Genomic DNA, 16,623 nt, shown 5'->3' with positions numbered 1-16,623 from the left:
CTGCAGTCTGGAATTGAACTACTGGTTTCGTCTGGTCAGAGGAGAACTGACCCCAACTGAGCCTGGTTTCTCCCAAGGTTTTTTTCTCCATTCTGTCACCGATGGAGTTTCGGTTGCCGCTGTCGCCTCTGGCTTGCTTAGTTGGGGTCACTTCATCTACAGCGATATCATTGACTTGATTGCAAATTAAAACAGACACTATTTAAACTGAACAGAGATGACATCACTGAATTCAATGATAAACTGCCTTTAACTATCATTTTGCATTATTGAGACACTGTTTTCCAAATGAATGTTGTTCAGTTGCTTTGACGCAATGTATTTTGCTTAAAGCACTATATAAATAAATAAATAAATAAAGGTGACTGATTGATAATAACTCTTTTATGTAATGATTTCAAACTGCTCTCTCATGTTTTTGCAAATAGACTAAAAAAGGGTATTGGTGAAATTATCAGTGAAACACAATCGGCTTTTATCAAAGGGAGAAGTATTCACAGTCATATTAGACTAGTTCTTGATATGCTTGATTATAACTTTTTAATTCCTCAGACAAGCTTACTTCTATTTCTAGATTTCTTCAAGGCATTTGATACCCTTGAACACTCCTTTTTGTTTAGATCATTAGATCCTTACTTGCACCAAAAAGTAATGCATTACCGTTAAAAGTAACTTTTTAGTTACTTTTTTAGAGAACTTTCTTGTTCCCATTAATGCACTTTTATGCGTTATGGTCTATACAAACACAAAGTAAAACAGAAAGTAATTTTTAAACACTATTTTGATTAAGTCAGACCAGCACAAACTGAATATTGTATATCACAAGGATTTCTGAAATAAATAACAAAACACCTGAATAATATATTCAGAATCAAAAACTAAAGTGGCTTCTGCATCATAAAAGCTGTTGTGTTGAGCCGTTAAAAATGTTCCTTTCACAGCTTAAGTATGAAAACTATCAACAATGGACAACATAACACAGAACATTCTGAAATAAATAAATAAAGCAATCTGAATTATTCAGAATCAATTTCGAGAAACATACATATACATACTCTCGAACTGATTCAAATGATTAGCGAAGCCGCTCCGAACTCCCGAACTGACTCAAATGATTCACGCTCAGAACTGATGCAAATGATTCGCGAACTTGCCACGAACTCCCGAACTGACTCAAATGATTCGAGCTTCGAACTGACGCAAATGATTCGCGAACTCGCCACGAACTCCCGAACTGACTCAAATGATTCGCGAACTCGCTACGAACTCCCGAACTGACTCAAATGATTCGCGAACTCGCTACGAACTCCCGAACTGACTCAAATGATTCGCGCTCCGAACTGACGCAAATGATTCGCGAACTCGCCACGAACTCCCGAACTGACGCAAATTATTCGCCCTCCGAACTGACGCAAATGATTCGCGAACTCGCCACGAACTCCCAAACTGACTCAAATGATTTGCGAACTCGCTACGAACTCCCGAACTGACTCAAATGATTCGCGAACCCGCTACGAACTCCCGAACTGACTCAAATGATTCGCGCTCCGAACTGACTCAAATTATTCGCGAACTCGCTATGAACTTTCGAACTGACTCAAATGATTCGCGAACTCGCCATGAACTCCCGAACTGACTCAAATGATTCGCGAACTCGCTACGAACTCCCGAACTGACTCAAAAGATTTGCGCTCCGAACTGACTCAAATGATTCGCAAACTTGTTACGAACTCCCGAACTGACTCAAATGATTCGCGAACCCGCTACGAACTCCCAAACTGACTCAAATGATTCACAATAAATAAATTCAATAAATGAAATAAATTTATTGAAATAAATAAATGAAAGCAATCTGAATTATTCAGAATCAATTTCGAGAAACATACATACATATACATACTCCCGAACTGACGCAAATGATTCACACTCCGAACTATATAAACACAGATAATATAGGCATAGACATTCTTGGCAGAACTTTTACTATAAGCCAATTTGCAGATGACACTCTTTTATTTCATAAAAATAAAGAGGTACTTCCATTAGTTATTGAAAAAAATTATGTTTTCTCAAAGGCATCAGGCCTGATTCTAAACTTTAAAAAATGTGAATTAATGGCAATCCATAATTGTAACTTAGACGTTATAGAGGGCATTCCAGTAAAAAAGGAGGTTAAGTATTTAGGGGTTATGATTACAAATATTGTTGTTAATAGAGAACATTCAAATTTTAACTCTAAAATAGAAAGTATGAAAAAAATCCTTAAATCATTGGTTATCTCGAGAACTACATTGGGTAGAATTCTCTTAACTAAAACTGAGGGAATATCCAAACTTATTTACTTAACTCAAGCCTTGTATACTGCCCCTTGAGTAATTAAATCGGTGAATTCAATCTTATTTAAATTTATTTGGAAAAATAACACACATTATTTACGTAAATTTCATATGGTAAAAGAGTATGAACATGGAGGTTTGAGAGCCATTGACTTTGAATCTCTTCTTGGTACATTCAGAATAAAATGGTTGAAAGAGTGTTTAACAAAGTGTTTAACAAAGTCACACTCGATATGGTACCATATTCCTAACCACATTTAAAAAAACATTGGCAGCCTTGATTTTGTGTTGAGATGTGGTAGTAGCTGTGCGTGAAAACGGTCATCGTTAATCTTGCAGAGACGGTGAACTAGAGCGGGGAGTTCTTGGGTGTGAGTGAGCAGGAGTAAGTATTCTGATTAATTATTTTGTATAGTATTTTAAAATACATTATAGTATTTTACGCCATATTAAGTTAATTGCCTGCAAGCTTCTCCTCCTGTCTGTACAGAGAGTCGAGTGGTTATGACGCAATCGTTAGCCTATTTTTACAAAAACTGTTTCTACGGAGCCATAATGTAACATAGAAGGTAATGGAGCCCTTTATATATTGTCGTGTATCTTTAGAAATAAATAATGGACAAATGGAGTCTTTAAACGCCTCAGATGTAAAGTTATTCGCTGTCTAAGTGATGCCAAAATGAATGGGAGGTCAATGGGATGCTAACGCAAGTGAAGTTCTGCTACAAGATGTCGGCACGCGGCCGACTTCAACTTCCGGTCGACTTCCTTGCCGCCTGACCGCGAACGAGGCAACGAGCCTTTTTTGAGCGACATCCAAATCTGATGACAGCCGCCCTCGCAAACTTTTTCCTCCAGTGAATTTTATTTTATATAGTGAATGTGGAGTAATAGCAGTTCTTTCAGTATTAATCGTGTACATAAATAGTGTTTTATATATTTATCGTGTATTTTATATTGTGTGCGTGTGTGAAAGTGGTTAACAATAAAGTCAGCAATGTTGCAGTGCTTTGTACCTGACTGCAATCACTGCTCAGTCGTCAAAACATGTTGCTATTACACAAATGTTCAGTAAATGCACAAAAAGGTATGCCTAGGCTAAATATTGTTTTGACAGTGGCATTATAAAGTGCTTGATATGACTCATACCATATGAAGGCTACAGTAGCCTAACTAAAGTTGACGATAATGCTAACTAACGTTACCAACCTCCCTGCAAAACTCTCGTGGCAGCCATGGATATCATGATTGCACTGATAAGTCTGCCGTGTAAAAACGCAACACAGGTTTTTATTTTATATTATTTTTTTATTAATGATCTTCAGTCTTCACGGACCTTCGCGGGGTTTAACTAGATGCTTACAAGAGCTCCACCAATCAGATGCATCACTGTGGGATTGTTCAGGATTGTGGGTAATGAAGTACTTAGCCAAGACATCGCAAATAAAAGGCATTTATATCAAAACAAGGTTAGTGCCACATGATCCTTTTGCGTTTATATGAGCATTTACTATCGCTTAGTACAGCCATAGCTGGTTTTAAGTCTACCACGTATGGTTAAATTTTTATGGCTTATACCCCCAAATATCAATGCAGAAATTGCATTGAATTTTTACTTCCGGCACCAGCTGTGGGCGGGACTGTGATGCTCTATTACAACCGATCGCATCACCCAACTGGCACAACCCATTTAAATGCGCACTTCCTAATTTGTCATAAACAATGGGTGATCTGTACGTCACACACACACTACATATATATAAATGCTGTTAAAAATGAAATGTATGTTATCATGCTAAGGAGCTGACTGAAAGCCGGTGACTCCACAGTAGAGACAGGCTGCATGTTTTCAACAATGTTTCACCTGTATGAGAAAAACATACAGAGAATCACTTAAGACACTTTGCTGTAGACCCATTCCACATAATAATATTCATTAAAACTGTATGTTAACACGTAGGAGCTTGCTGCATGAATCCGTGAGTAGGCTACAGTTTACAAATCCATGGGAACAGATTGTGAAAGTGTGCGCAGATTATGAATTCGTGGGCACAGATTCAAAGACCAAGGGTACGGTTTACAAAATCTGAGCGCACCGATTGGAAATCCGTGGGCTAGGATAGGACATTCAAACCAGAAAGACACAGCTTACATTTGACTAAAAGGTTTTTATCTTTATGCTCAACTAAAGTGAAATAATGAGCATATTTCCACTTTGAGAAACTCGTGTTGCTCTCGCCTTGACACACTTGAATAAACGGAGACACGCCCACAGTGCGTCTTCGTGTTTACAGTGGTTGGCATCCACCAATCCTACAATGCGTCGCTGCTGCAAACAGGTTACGCTGCACTTCAGTCAAAATTAATTTTTAAAAAAGTAATGCATTACAGTATTAGTTACTGTCAAAAGTAACTGCGTTACAGTAAGCAAACTGACTCAAATGGTTCGCGAACCCGCTCCGAACTTCCAAGCTGACTCAAATGATTCGCAATCCCGCTCCGAGCTCCATAAATGATTAAAATGATTCACGCTCCAAACTCCCGAACTGACTCAAATGATTCGCGATCCCCAAACTGACTCAAATGATTCGCGAACCCGCTCCGAACTCCCGAACGGACTCAAATGATTCGCGCTCTGAAACTCCTGAACTGAATCAAATGATTCATGCTCGAACTCCGAACTGATTAAAATGATTCACCCTCCCAAATCCCGAACCGACTCAAATGGTTCGCGATCCTCAAACTGACTAAAATGATTCGCCAACTTGCTCCAAACTTCCAAACTGACTCAAATGATTTTCTAAAACTAAACAGAATATAATAAAAAACACACAACAAAATAACTTAAACTTCAACTAAAATGAAAATGGAAAATCTAAAAATAAAAAGTACTAAAATTATCCTAAAAAATCCTACATTTTTCGTTTAAAACCATAAACCAGCTGAAAAAATAAAATAAAGCTGTTGCTCTGTCACACTTCAGTCGACCAATCAGCTGCCCCGTCACACCTGAGCGACCAATCAGCTGCTACGTCCAATAAGCATTTGCGCTGATTCCACACAGCTGCTTGTTATTTTTATACATGTAAAGTTTGTAATTAAAAACAGTTATTACTAATATATGTGCTGTAGGTTGTTTTTAATCACATTCTGATTGCTTCTATAGTGGAAAAAATATTATCTAGTCAAAAATAAAAGTCTAAATTTGAATAAAACAAAAGAAAAAAAGGAAAAAAATAAAAAAGAAAAATATTTATAAAGCAGCAATAAATAATTTATTTTAAAAACAAATAAATAATATTAATTAGAAAAAAATAGAAATTTTCAAAATTACTTTATTCAGGCAAGCTACATTTTTATTTTATGACGTGAGTTCCAGATAAAGTCACAGCAAAAGTGCATTGCATTGTAACACAACAATAAATTAATAAAATACACTTTGGAAAAATTTTAACTATAAATAAAAATAATTGATATTAAATGTAAAAAATATGTTTTTACAGTCGAAATCCTAGTTTACTACCGTTTTAATATCCATTCTTTGGATACTATGTCAAGTTATCACAGCAAAGGTTAATTTTCATTTTAACAACTTTTCAGCCAAAGAATCCTGAGTATGGAGGACATTCAAACTCAATGAAAAGCTCAGCTGGATCTGGAGTGGCTCTAGAAGGGTCTGTTTCTGGAGCGTGTGTTGATCAGTCCCATCACTGAGAAAGCACTCGCTGCGGCCGTCACTAAACTGATGGCACCTATGGCCCGTGACGCCTGCCAACACAAAATCACACACTATATGAGATTAACAAGAAATAACATCAAACACAGGTAGTTGTGACTTTTGATATCACAATTAAGACTTACAATTCTAGACTGGTATCTCACAATTCTCAGTTTATATCTCACAATTTATATCAAGAAAGATATGACAATTGAAAGTTTATATCTTACAAATATAAGTGCACATCTTAAAACTTTTTCCTTATAATTTCAAGTTATTACTCAATTATATGTTTAAATCTCATAATTCTAAATTTATAACACACAATTCTGTTTATATCTTTATTCTACGTTTATATCTCACAATTCTAAGACTATATCTCAACTCTACATTTATAACTAACAATTCTACGTTTATATCTCACAATTCTACTTTTATATCTCAATTCTATATTTATATCTCACAATTCTACTTTATACCACAATTCTACGTTTATATCTCAATTTTAAGTTTTTATATCTCACAATTCTAAGTTTATTTCTCACAATTCTAAGTTTATTTCTCACAATTCTAAGTTGATATCTCACAATTCTAAGTTGATATCTCACAATTCTAAGTTTATAACACAATTCTAAGTTTATAACGCAATTCTAAGTTTATTTCTCACAATGCTAAGTTTATAACACAATTCTGAGTTTATTTCTCACAAGATTATAACATAATTCTAAGTTTATTTCTCACAATTCTAAGTTTATTTCTCACAATTCTAAGTTTATATCTCACAATTCTAAGTTTATAACACAATTCTAAGTTTATAACGCAATTCTAAGTTTATTTCTCACAATTCTAAGTTTATAACACAATTCTGAGTTTATTTCTCACAATTCTAAGTTTATTTCTCACAATTCTAAGATTATAACACAATTCTAAGTTTATTTTTCACAATTATAAGATTATAACACAATTCTAAGTTTATTTCTCACAATTCTACGTTTACAACACAATTCTAAGTTTATTTCTCTCAATTCTAAGTTTATATCTCAAAGTTCTAGATTTAGATCTCACAATTCTAAGTATAACACAACTCTAAGTTTATATCTCACAATTCTGACTGTTGAAATATTTACTTTGTTTATTCTTATAATTGCAGTTTATAACTCAATCCTATGTTTATATCTCACAAATGTAGGTTTCTATATCTCAATATCAGATGGTAAAAGTAAATTAGCTGTCACAAGCTAAAGTTTAATTTTAAAATAACTTTCCTGGATTGACCTTAAGATAACTCAAATATTCACATTTCAAGACAGCAGCTCTTTTAATCAAAACAACATTTGTCTTTTATATACAGTACACTACTGTTTGAACACCAGCTTCACAGCAGATGCTCCCTAAGAAGTGTGTTAATAATCCAGTGTTAGTGTTGTGCACACAGAGACAAAAGAAGAGCACTAGACCTGCTCAGAGACTCCCTCCCCGTAGCGCAGGAGAGTGACGAAGTGCTCACAGTTGCTTCCCAGCAGGTCATATGACACCTCCTGTCCAATGAGAAGCTGCGCTCGCTCAATGATCTCCGACACGGCCAGCGGCGTGTGACTGTCATCATATTTATTATTGATCCGGTATGAATCTCCTCCCACGACCTCCTTCAGGAGCTGCATGCGGACCACGGCCTTCCGGCTGAACACGGACTTCACACTGGACACAGCTGTGGCTTGACTCTCATCTGACCAAACATTTAGTTAAGATGCATTTGAGTTGCATATAGAATATCTATCCATTTTGGATCATAGTAAATCACTGAGCCCCATGAAGCCGTGGTTTACACTGAATTTGTAACAGCCAAGGAGCATTGTTTGGTACAAAACAAAGCGGAGTGACTAAAACTCTGTTAGCTGTTATAAATTCAGTGTAAACCACTGCTTCACAGGGCTTATTGCTTTTTTAACAACAGTATTCTTCCACCAAACAATGTAGCTCCTCAGAAACAGTTGTGGTTGCTACAAAGTGGTTGCCAAGCAACACAGAAAAAAACAAAGGTGTGTTACTTTGTAGCGTAATTCACAACAGCTTTGAACGCGGCTCAGCCAATCAGAATCAAGGAGCGTAACTCTCTCTTTTATAAATACTGTTTAAACATGAACAGACTAATAAACGTAGAATGTTGTACATGGTGACCTGTTTCATTGCATCACGTACCGTTTATCAGTTTGCTTGTGTTATGGATGATAAGTTTATATACAGTTGAAGTGCACAAGTCTTAAATGTGGTGTGTAGCACTGACCGACAGGTGTGAGGTTGATGATGTACCCGTCTCCCAGGTAAAGAGCCCAGTGCTGATAAGCCGGTCTGAAGATCTCGATCAGGTCTCCAGGCTGAGGCTCCTCATCACACTGAGAATTATCAGCTTCACTCGAGGCCATCTGAAACACAAACACACGGATTTCTAAGAAGCTTCTCTAAACCGCAGATTACAATAAAACCCAAATAATTTCTCCCTGAAGTCCGTCAGCAATTACTCATCTTTTGTCATGATCGTTTAATAGGTCATAAGTTGATTCTAATAGATTCAGAAGTACACAAAGCAGTGCACCATGGGTAGTGCAATTGTATTTTTGGCTTGTCTGGCACATCCTGATTCTCTGTTTGCCACAGACACATGCACTTGATAAAAATCCTGTATAATACAAATACCTAAATATTAAAAAATCAAGATACTTTTACTTGACATGAAAAATTATTTTATTTTAGGGCTTTTTTTTAAATAAAAAATCAGAAGTAAGTGAGTTTTTGCTTAAAATATGTGCAAATAGGGACAGAAAAAATTATCTTAATTGAAAGGGAGAACCAGATTATTTTTCTAAAATATAGTTGTTCTTGTTTTAAGTATAAACTCACTTCATTTGAATGCATTTTTCAGAAAACAAGACTTTATATCTTAATTCATTTTTTTATGTATCTCGATTTAGGAATCTTTAGACAGACACAGATACTGATAAAGTTTTTCCATGAAGGACATTGTACTTCTGTGCATGCCGTCATTTCCACAAAGCTGCTTCATTTCTAAATAAACTCTCTTTTTAAAAACAAAGTGCTTGTTTACTCACATTAACAGTTCTTCCGTGTTGACTATCCATCATCCCACAGCAGAATTCTGCACATTCTGATGGAGGAAAAGTAATCTGTTGTTTTAAATCTTCTTCATTAGTGGGAATGATCCTTCATATAAAGACGTTAAAGGGACTGTTCGCCAAAAACAGAAAATTCTGTCATCATTTACTTTCTTTCTTGTGTTGAACACAAAGGAAGTTATTTTGCAGAATGTTGGAAACCAAACAGTTGCTGGTCCCCATTGACTTCCATTATATAGACAAAATATACAATGGAGGTCAATGGGGACCAGAACTGGTGACCAAAAGTCTCGTGTGAAACCAAGCAGAAAGACACAGGTTTGGAATGACACGAGTGTGAGTCATCTTCGTTTTTGGGTGAACTGTCCCTTTAAATCTGCTCAAACGATGGATCATCAGACATTAGTACAACACTGAAATCAATACAAGTTGACTTTTGTGAACATGTGTAGTGTTTCTGAGCATGTGCGGGAAAACAGCCAGAGAATGCTGGAGTAACACAAGACAATGAACACACACACACACACACACACACACACACACATGATTCACAGGCTCTCACAATAGAGAAACCAGCGGAAAAACCTGTGCCATGAAGCATGTTTATCAAAGATAATATTTGGAAAACAATTGTATAAACTGCACTTTAACTGAATATGAATATCTAAATAGATGTTTCAGATTTAATTGTCATCTCAGATGTACTCAGTTCAGGGTTATTACAGTCAACTAAATCCAAATGTTAATTATTGGAAATAAAGTAAACATAACATAAAATTAAATAAAACATAATTATTGGAAATAAAGTAAACATAACATAAAATTAAATAAAACATAAAAAAACAGTAGCCACAATATGAAATATGAAATAAACATCACTTACTTATGATCAGATGTCATCATCAGCTGAGTGAGTTCAAGCCTCCATTGGATGTGAGTCTGACTCAGTTTTGACTCAGTGTGTGTGTGTGTGTGTGTGTGCTGAAGAAGAAGAGGACACAGGACAGGTGCAGTGTTTGACCGCTGCACTGAAATGATCTGAACTTACTGCTGTGGCGGTCACTCACGGGTCAAACGCTGGCACACATCAACCTGACTGCACTTTCAGCTTTTATTCATTTATCAAGAGGGTAGAGATCACGTCATGTTTTCATAGGAATTTTATGGATTTCTCTACCTTTACAGTGACCTTGTGTCTGGTGCATGTGAATCCTAACAACACAGGAAAAATAAATCTGCAATATACGGATTTTATTGTGCGATTTTTATACTAATAATAAATAATATAATAATAAAAAAAAACTACATAATGGCAAATAGGCCAAAAATAAATTTTAAATATACGGATTTTATACTGATATAATAAATATCACATATTAAAATAATCATATAATAATATTAAAATAATATATAATAAATAAAATGTGCTGATATAATAATAACATGTAATATAATAATAAATAAAAATCCTGTCTGAATAAAGGCAAAAATGCCAAAAATAAATCTTCACTATATTGATTTTCTTTTTGATAATAAATAATATAATAATATATAATAGATAATAGATAAATAGATAAATAGATAATAGATTAAAAAAAGGGCCAAAAATCTCAGTAAATTTGCGTAGGCTGAACAAACGAAGGCTTGCCAGGCATATTTGCCTACTCTCGCGAGACTAACCAATCTCTTTAATCTCCCCGCTCTCGCGAGAGTAGAGAGGATCGTTTCGATGCATGAGGGTGTCCCCTCGTTCTCGCGAGACTCTGAGCTATGTTCATTAAACCCGCCCATGATTCTCGCGAGAGTGCGAGCGGAATATGGCAGATGGCTCTTCCTCAAAGGGTGTGTGAGTGTGTGTCGTTTGTTTACCGTTCGATGCGTCGCTCCGGTGTGTGTTTCATTCCCGTCCGTCTCCGTTGAGTCACCGGACAGTGTTCATGTTGTGCGGGCTGCTGCTGTCCACCGTTCATCTGTGTAAATATGACCGGAGAGAAGATCCGCTCGGTGCGCAAAGAGCGCAAGACGGGTTTGGATCTGCTGGAACCGGATGAGGAGCCGGCCGCCACCGGGCCGATCAAAGCCCACCGGAGCAGCAAGATCCTCAGCGGCGGAAACCACAAGATCCTCCGCTCCAGCTCGCAGCAGAACCAGAGCAGCGGCGACACTGACGGCGCGTACCCCGTGCATGAGTGCGTGTTCCGCGGGGACGTGCGGAGGCTGTCCTCGCTCATCCGGACACAGAACATCGCGCAGAAAGACGTGCACGGTGAGAGCGATCTGACTTCATTCAGAGCTGATCTAGAACCAGAGTGACTCAAAACATGCTGATCGACAATCCAGAACAATCTAGAACAATCTAGAACTGTTATTATTTAGATTATACAGAAACATGCTCATCTAGAAACACAGTGATCTACAGCTGTTATTAATTGTATTCAGAGCTGATCTAGAACCAGAGTGACTCAAAACATGCTGATCGACAATCACAACAATCCAGAACAATCTAGAACTGTAATTATTTAGATTATACAGAAACATACTCGTCTAGAACCACAGTGATCTACAGCTGTTGTTAATTGTATTCAGAGCTGATCTAGAACCATAATTACTCAAAACATGCTGATCAAGAATCACAACAATCCAGAACAATTATCATCTAGAACCGTTATTATTTAGATTATACAGAAACATGCTGGTCTAGAACCACAGTGATCTACAACTGTTATTATTAGTATTCAGAGCTGATCTAGAACCATAATTACTCAAAACATGCTGATTGAGAATCCAGAACAATTATCATATAGAGCCGTTATTATTTAGATTATACAGAAACTTGCTTGTCTAGAACCACAGTGATCTACAACTGTTATTAATTGTATTCAGAGCTGATCTAGAACCAGAGTGACTCAAAACATGCTGATCGAGAATAACAACAATCCAGAAAAATTATCACCTAGAGCCGTTATTATTTAGATTTTACAGAAACATACTCGTCTAGAACCACAGTGACCTACAGCTGTTATTAATTGTATTCAGAGCTGATCTAGAACCATAATTACTCAAAACATGTTGATCGAGAATCACAACAATTCAGAACAATTATCATCTAGAGCCGTTATTATTTAGATTATACAGAAACATGCTGGTCTAGAACCACAGTGATCTACAACTGTTATTATTAGTATTCAGAGCTGATCTAGAACCATAATTACTCAAAACATGCTGATTGAGAATCCAGAACAATTATCATATAGAGCCGTTATTATTTAGATTATACAGAAACTTGCTTGTCTAGAACCACAGTGATCTACAACTGTTATTAATTGTATTCAGAGCTGATCTAGAACCAGAGTGACTCAAAACATGCTGATCGAGAATAACAACAATCCAGAAAAATTATCACCTAGAGCCGTTATTATTTAGATTTTACAGAAACATACTCGTCTAGAACCACAGTGACCTACAGCTGTTATTAATTGTATTCAGAGCTGATCTAGAACCATAATTACTCAAAACATGTTGATCGAGAATCACAACAATTCAGAACAATTATCATCTAGAGCTGTTATTTAGATTATACAGAAACATGCTGGTCTAGAACCACAGTGATCCATTACAGTTATTAATTGTATTCTGAGCTGATCTAGAGCCAGAGTGACTCAAAACATGCTGATCGAGAATAACAACAATCCAGAAAAATTATCACCTAGAGCCGTTATTATTTAGATTTTACAGAAACATACTCGTCTAGAACCACAGTGATCCATTACAGTTATTAATTGTATTCTGAGCTGATCTAGAGCCAGAGTGACTCAAAACATGCTGATCGAGAATAACAACAATCCAGAAAAATTATCACCTAGAGCCGTTATTATTTAGATTTTACAGAAACATACTCGTCTAGAACCACAGTGACCTACAGCTGTTATTAATTGTATTCAGAGCTGATCTAGAACCATAATTACTCAAAACATGTTGATCGAGAATCACAACAATTCAGAACAATTATCATCTAGAGCTGTTATTTAGATTATACAGAAACATGCTGGTCTAGAACCACAGTGATCCATTACAGTTATTAATTGTATTCTGAGCTGATCTAGAGCCAGAGTGACTCAAAACATGCTGATCGAGAATAACAACAATCCAGAAAAATTATCACCTAGAGCCGTTATTATTTAGATTTTACAGAAACATACTCGTCTAGAACCACAGTGACCTACAGCTGTTATTAATTGTATTCAGAGCTGATCTAGAACCATAATTACTCAAAACATGTTGATCGAGAATCACATCAATCCAGAACAATTATCATCTAGAGCTGTTATTATTTAGATTATACAGAATCATGCTGGTCTAGAACCACAGTGATCTACAGCTGTTATTAATTGTATTCAGAGCTGATCTAGAACCATAATTACTCAAAACACGATGATCAAGAATCGTAGTAATCCAGAATCATGCTGAGCTAGAACCTTAATAATTAAAAAATGTAGTAATTGAGAATTATACAAATCCAGACTATTCTGATCTAGAACCTAAATGTCTGAATGTGGTAATCAATTATTAATCGCCACATTAATCCAGAATCATGATGATCTAGAACTGTTATTATTCAAAGACATAATAAAGTGATCAAGAACTATAATCATTGTTAACCGTGTTGATTTCAAATAGTAACTATTCAGAGTCATAGCAATCCAGAATCATGCTGATCTAGAGCCTTAATAAGAATCATAATAACCCACAGCGATCTAGAACTGTACTATTCAGAGCCATAGTAATCCAGAACATGCTGGTCTAGAACCTTAATGCATCAAAAAATGTGGTGATCATCATAACAATCAATAACGATGATCTAGAACTTCAACCGTTCAGAACATAATGATATTATTATATTGACGTAGAACCAACACTAGTTTCATGCGTTAGTTTCGTGTTTTCTCTGCATGTTGGATTATGAATCCGTCTCTGAGCCGGTTTGATTCTCTAACCTGTGTTACCTGTTTTCATGCTCTTGCATCACTCTGCGTCTCTACACGTGCGTGACCGAGCACTCCTGATCCAGATTAACTCAGCTGGAATAAAAGATACAGACATATTTAAAAATAATAAATGGCTATAAATGACTCGGTATCGTCTGTTACAGGAAACACCCCCCTTCATCTGGCCGTTATGATGGGTCATAAAGGTGAGTCGCCCGCTTCTGATACACCTGAATGCTTGACTGGGTGTTTGTCTCTCGCTGTGTGTGTGTGTGTGTGTGTGAGAGTGTGTGTGTGAGAGTGTGTGTGTGTGTGTGTGTGTGTGTGTGTGTGTGTGTGTGTGAAATGCAGAGCCCTAATTCTGTGTAAGGGACACCACACACGTCAACACGTCACTTTGACTTCTGCATTTTTTATTTCTCATTCTCATGGTTGTTCTTACATTATTATTACTCTAAATACGCAATCCTTTACTATAATATTTTTTGTTATTAGTTTTTTCCTGTATGAGGAATTGTCATGACGTCACTCTGTACATGTTTCTGAAAGCAGCTGATTGTCTAAATACAGATTGTAATTGAATGGTTCATGTGTGTTGTGTGTTCTTGATAGGTTTCTGGAGCGTTACGTGCTTAGAACAGCTGTTGAACATGAGAAATATCATCAGAAGTGTTTTATCACTGCTGTTTATTCTCATATTCATGTCTTTTTATGATGGGTGAAAGGGTTCTGCTGTGTCTTAAAACATCTGTAATGCATAATAAAACGCCAAAGTGAGGGTCTTTTATTATGAAGAACGATGCATGAACACAATGTTTGACTGGAAGAAGTGTACAGTTTGAGAGCGTAGCTGTATTTAGTGTTTAATGTATGAGAGTGATGGATGTGAACGTTCAGGACTGTAACGAAGCTTGATCTCCTCTCCTCAGAGTGTGCTCATCTGCTGCTGGCCCATAATGCACCAGTGAAGGTGAAGAACGCTCAGGGATGGAGTCCACTCGCCGAGGCCATCAGCTACGGAGACCGACAGATGAGTACGGCACCCATATACTCTTACAGTGTTTGGGAATATTTTTATATTATATTTATATTTGTATTTATGTATATGGTCTTTTTATAAAAAATACATTTTAGATGTATTATACATTTAACTAAAGGATCCTGCAAGCACTTTTAATTCCCAACACCCTTTACTCGTTCTGCACAATAATTGTTTCAATAATGTTGAATGTTACAGGGACTGATTATTGTAAAAGTGAGAGTGTGTGTGTGTGTGTGTGTGTGTGTGTGTGTGTGTGTGTGTGTGTGTGTGTGTGTGTGTCCGCTCTGATCTCCTTCATTAAGGACAGCAGGAGTCCAGATGAAACGAGTGTCTGTCAGATTAAATCTCTCTCTGGATTACGTTACATCATCAGCGCTAGTTCACTGAAAGTCCTGTGAGCATTAATGTGTGTTCATCAGCTCATAACGATGCTCCGTCTGTGTTAATGAAGAGCTCGTTCAGCTAATGATCTTTACACAGGAATCAGTGTGTGTCTGATAGAAATGAAAAACAGAGTGAAACCTTCACACACTGACATCTGTGAAACGGTCGACCGATAATCGGTTTTATTTCCCGTTGTGTTTCACCTAGGACCGCTTCTACTGCATCTCACATGTTGGGAGGCATCTTAGAAAGAAACATAATTTAGCATAATATTAAGGGCTTAGTATGTTGTGGAATGAAGTTATTAATTTCTCAGTGATGATGATAATGATGATAACACAAAGGAGACGCTGCATACGAATCACTGCAGTCAAAATTATACATTTCTCTTTTATGCCAAAAATCATTAGGATATTAATTAAGGATCTTGTTCCATTAAGAAATTTAGTAAATCTCCTACTGTAAATATATCAAAACTTCATGTTTGATTAGTAATATGCATTGCTAAGAACTTCATTTGAACAACTTTAAAGATGATTTTCTTAGTATTTAGATTTTTGTGCTCCCTCAGATTCCAGATTTTCAAATAGTTGTGTCTCAGACAAATATTGTCCTCCGAACAAACCACACATCACTGGAGAGATCATTTATTCAGGTCACAAATGTTAGTATTTTTATATTATTTAAATACTTCTGATACTCTTTCATTACTTTTAATACTATTTCAATATGTTTAATAACATTTATTCAATTTTGATAATATTTCAGTAAACTTGAAAAATATTTCGGTACTTTTAATAATTTTTTAGTACCTTTCATAATATTTCAGTTACTTTTATATTCCAGTTATTTTGATACTCTTTAAGTACTTTTTATACTATTTTAATTACTTTTGATAGAATTTACTTTTTATACTGTGATACTGTTGATATTACTTAAATCATTTGAATACTATTTCTTTTGATACTATTTCAGTACTTATGATGGTATTTCAGGACTTTTTGTAATATTTCAGTATTTTCATACC

General features: G+C 36.1%; 2 protein-coding genes across 3 annotated transcripts in view; one reads left to right on the top strand and one right to left on the bottom strand.

Moving 5' to 3' along the window:
- Positions 1-5,717: 5,717 nt before the first annotated feature.
- On the bottom strand, positions 5,718-10,434 carry LOC113055570 (phospholipid-metabolizing enzyme A-C1-like). 2 transcript variants are annotated; one of them, XM_026221970.1, is made up of 5 exons: positions 10,069-10,434; positions 9,162-9,217; positions 8,339-8,477; positions 7,512-7,780; positions 5,718-6,104 (listed from the first exon to the last, which is right to left on the bottom strand). In XM_026221970.1, the coding sequence occupies exons 2-5, from the start codon at positions 9,192-9,194 to the stop codon at positions 6,003-6,005; spliced, it is 543 nt and encodes a 180-aa protein (XP_026077755.1). In that variant the 5' UTR covers positions 9,195-9,217; positions 10,069-10,434; the 3' UTR covers positions 5,718-6,002. The 2 variants fall into 2 exon arrangements, with proteins under 2 accessions (XP_026077755.1, XP_026077756.1); XM_026221971.1 differs by lacking the exon at positions 10,069-10,434 and having other exon boundaries at positions 9,162-9,967.
- A 542-nt stretch (positions 10,435-10,976) lies between these two features.
- The window catches only part of LOC113055568 (ankyrin repeat domain-containing protein 13C), a 12,379-nt gene continuing 6,732 nt past the window's right edge, over positions 10,977-16,623 (top strand). The window contains exons 1-3 of the mRNA XM_026221965.1: positions 10,977-11,451; positions 14,335-14,376; positions 15,100-15,204. Of these exons, the coding sequence (XP_026077750.1) occupies positions 11,166-11,451; positions 14,335-14,376; positions 15,100-15,204 (433 nt within the window). The 5' untranslated portion in view covers positions 10,977-11,165. The remainder of the gene's footprint in view (positions 11,452-14,334; positions 14,377-15,099; positions 15,205-16,623) is intronic.

The sequence above is a fragment of the Carassius auratus genome, chromosome 36, assembly GCF_003368295.1.
Source record: "Carassius auratus strain Wakin chromosome 36, ASM336829v1, whole genome shotgun sequence".
NCBI lineage: Eukaryota > Metazoa > Chordata > Actinopteri > Cypriniformes > Cyprinidae > Carassius > Carassius auratus.
The sequence above is the reverse complement of the archived record's forward strand: the minus strand, read 5'-3'. Positions and strand labels throughout refer to the sequence as shown.

Bases quoted from the DNA above. Each gene is read 5' to 3' on its own strand.
- LOC113055570 (XM_026221970.1), bottom strand. From the start codon at position 9,194: ATGATGGATAGTCAACACGGAAGAACTGTTAAT. The intron at 7,781-8,338 runs GTCAGTGCTACA...ATGTTTGGTCAG, and splicing joins CATCAACCTCACACCTGTCG to ATGAGAGTCAAGCCACAGCT. The intron at 6,105-7,511 runs GTCTAGTGCTCT...TTGTGTTGGCAG, and splicing joins GGGAGGGAGTCTCTGAGCAG to GCGTCACGGGCCATAGGTGC.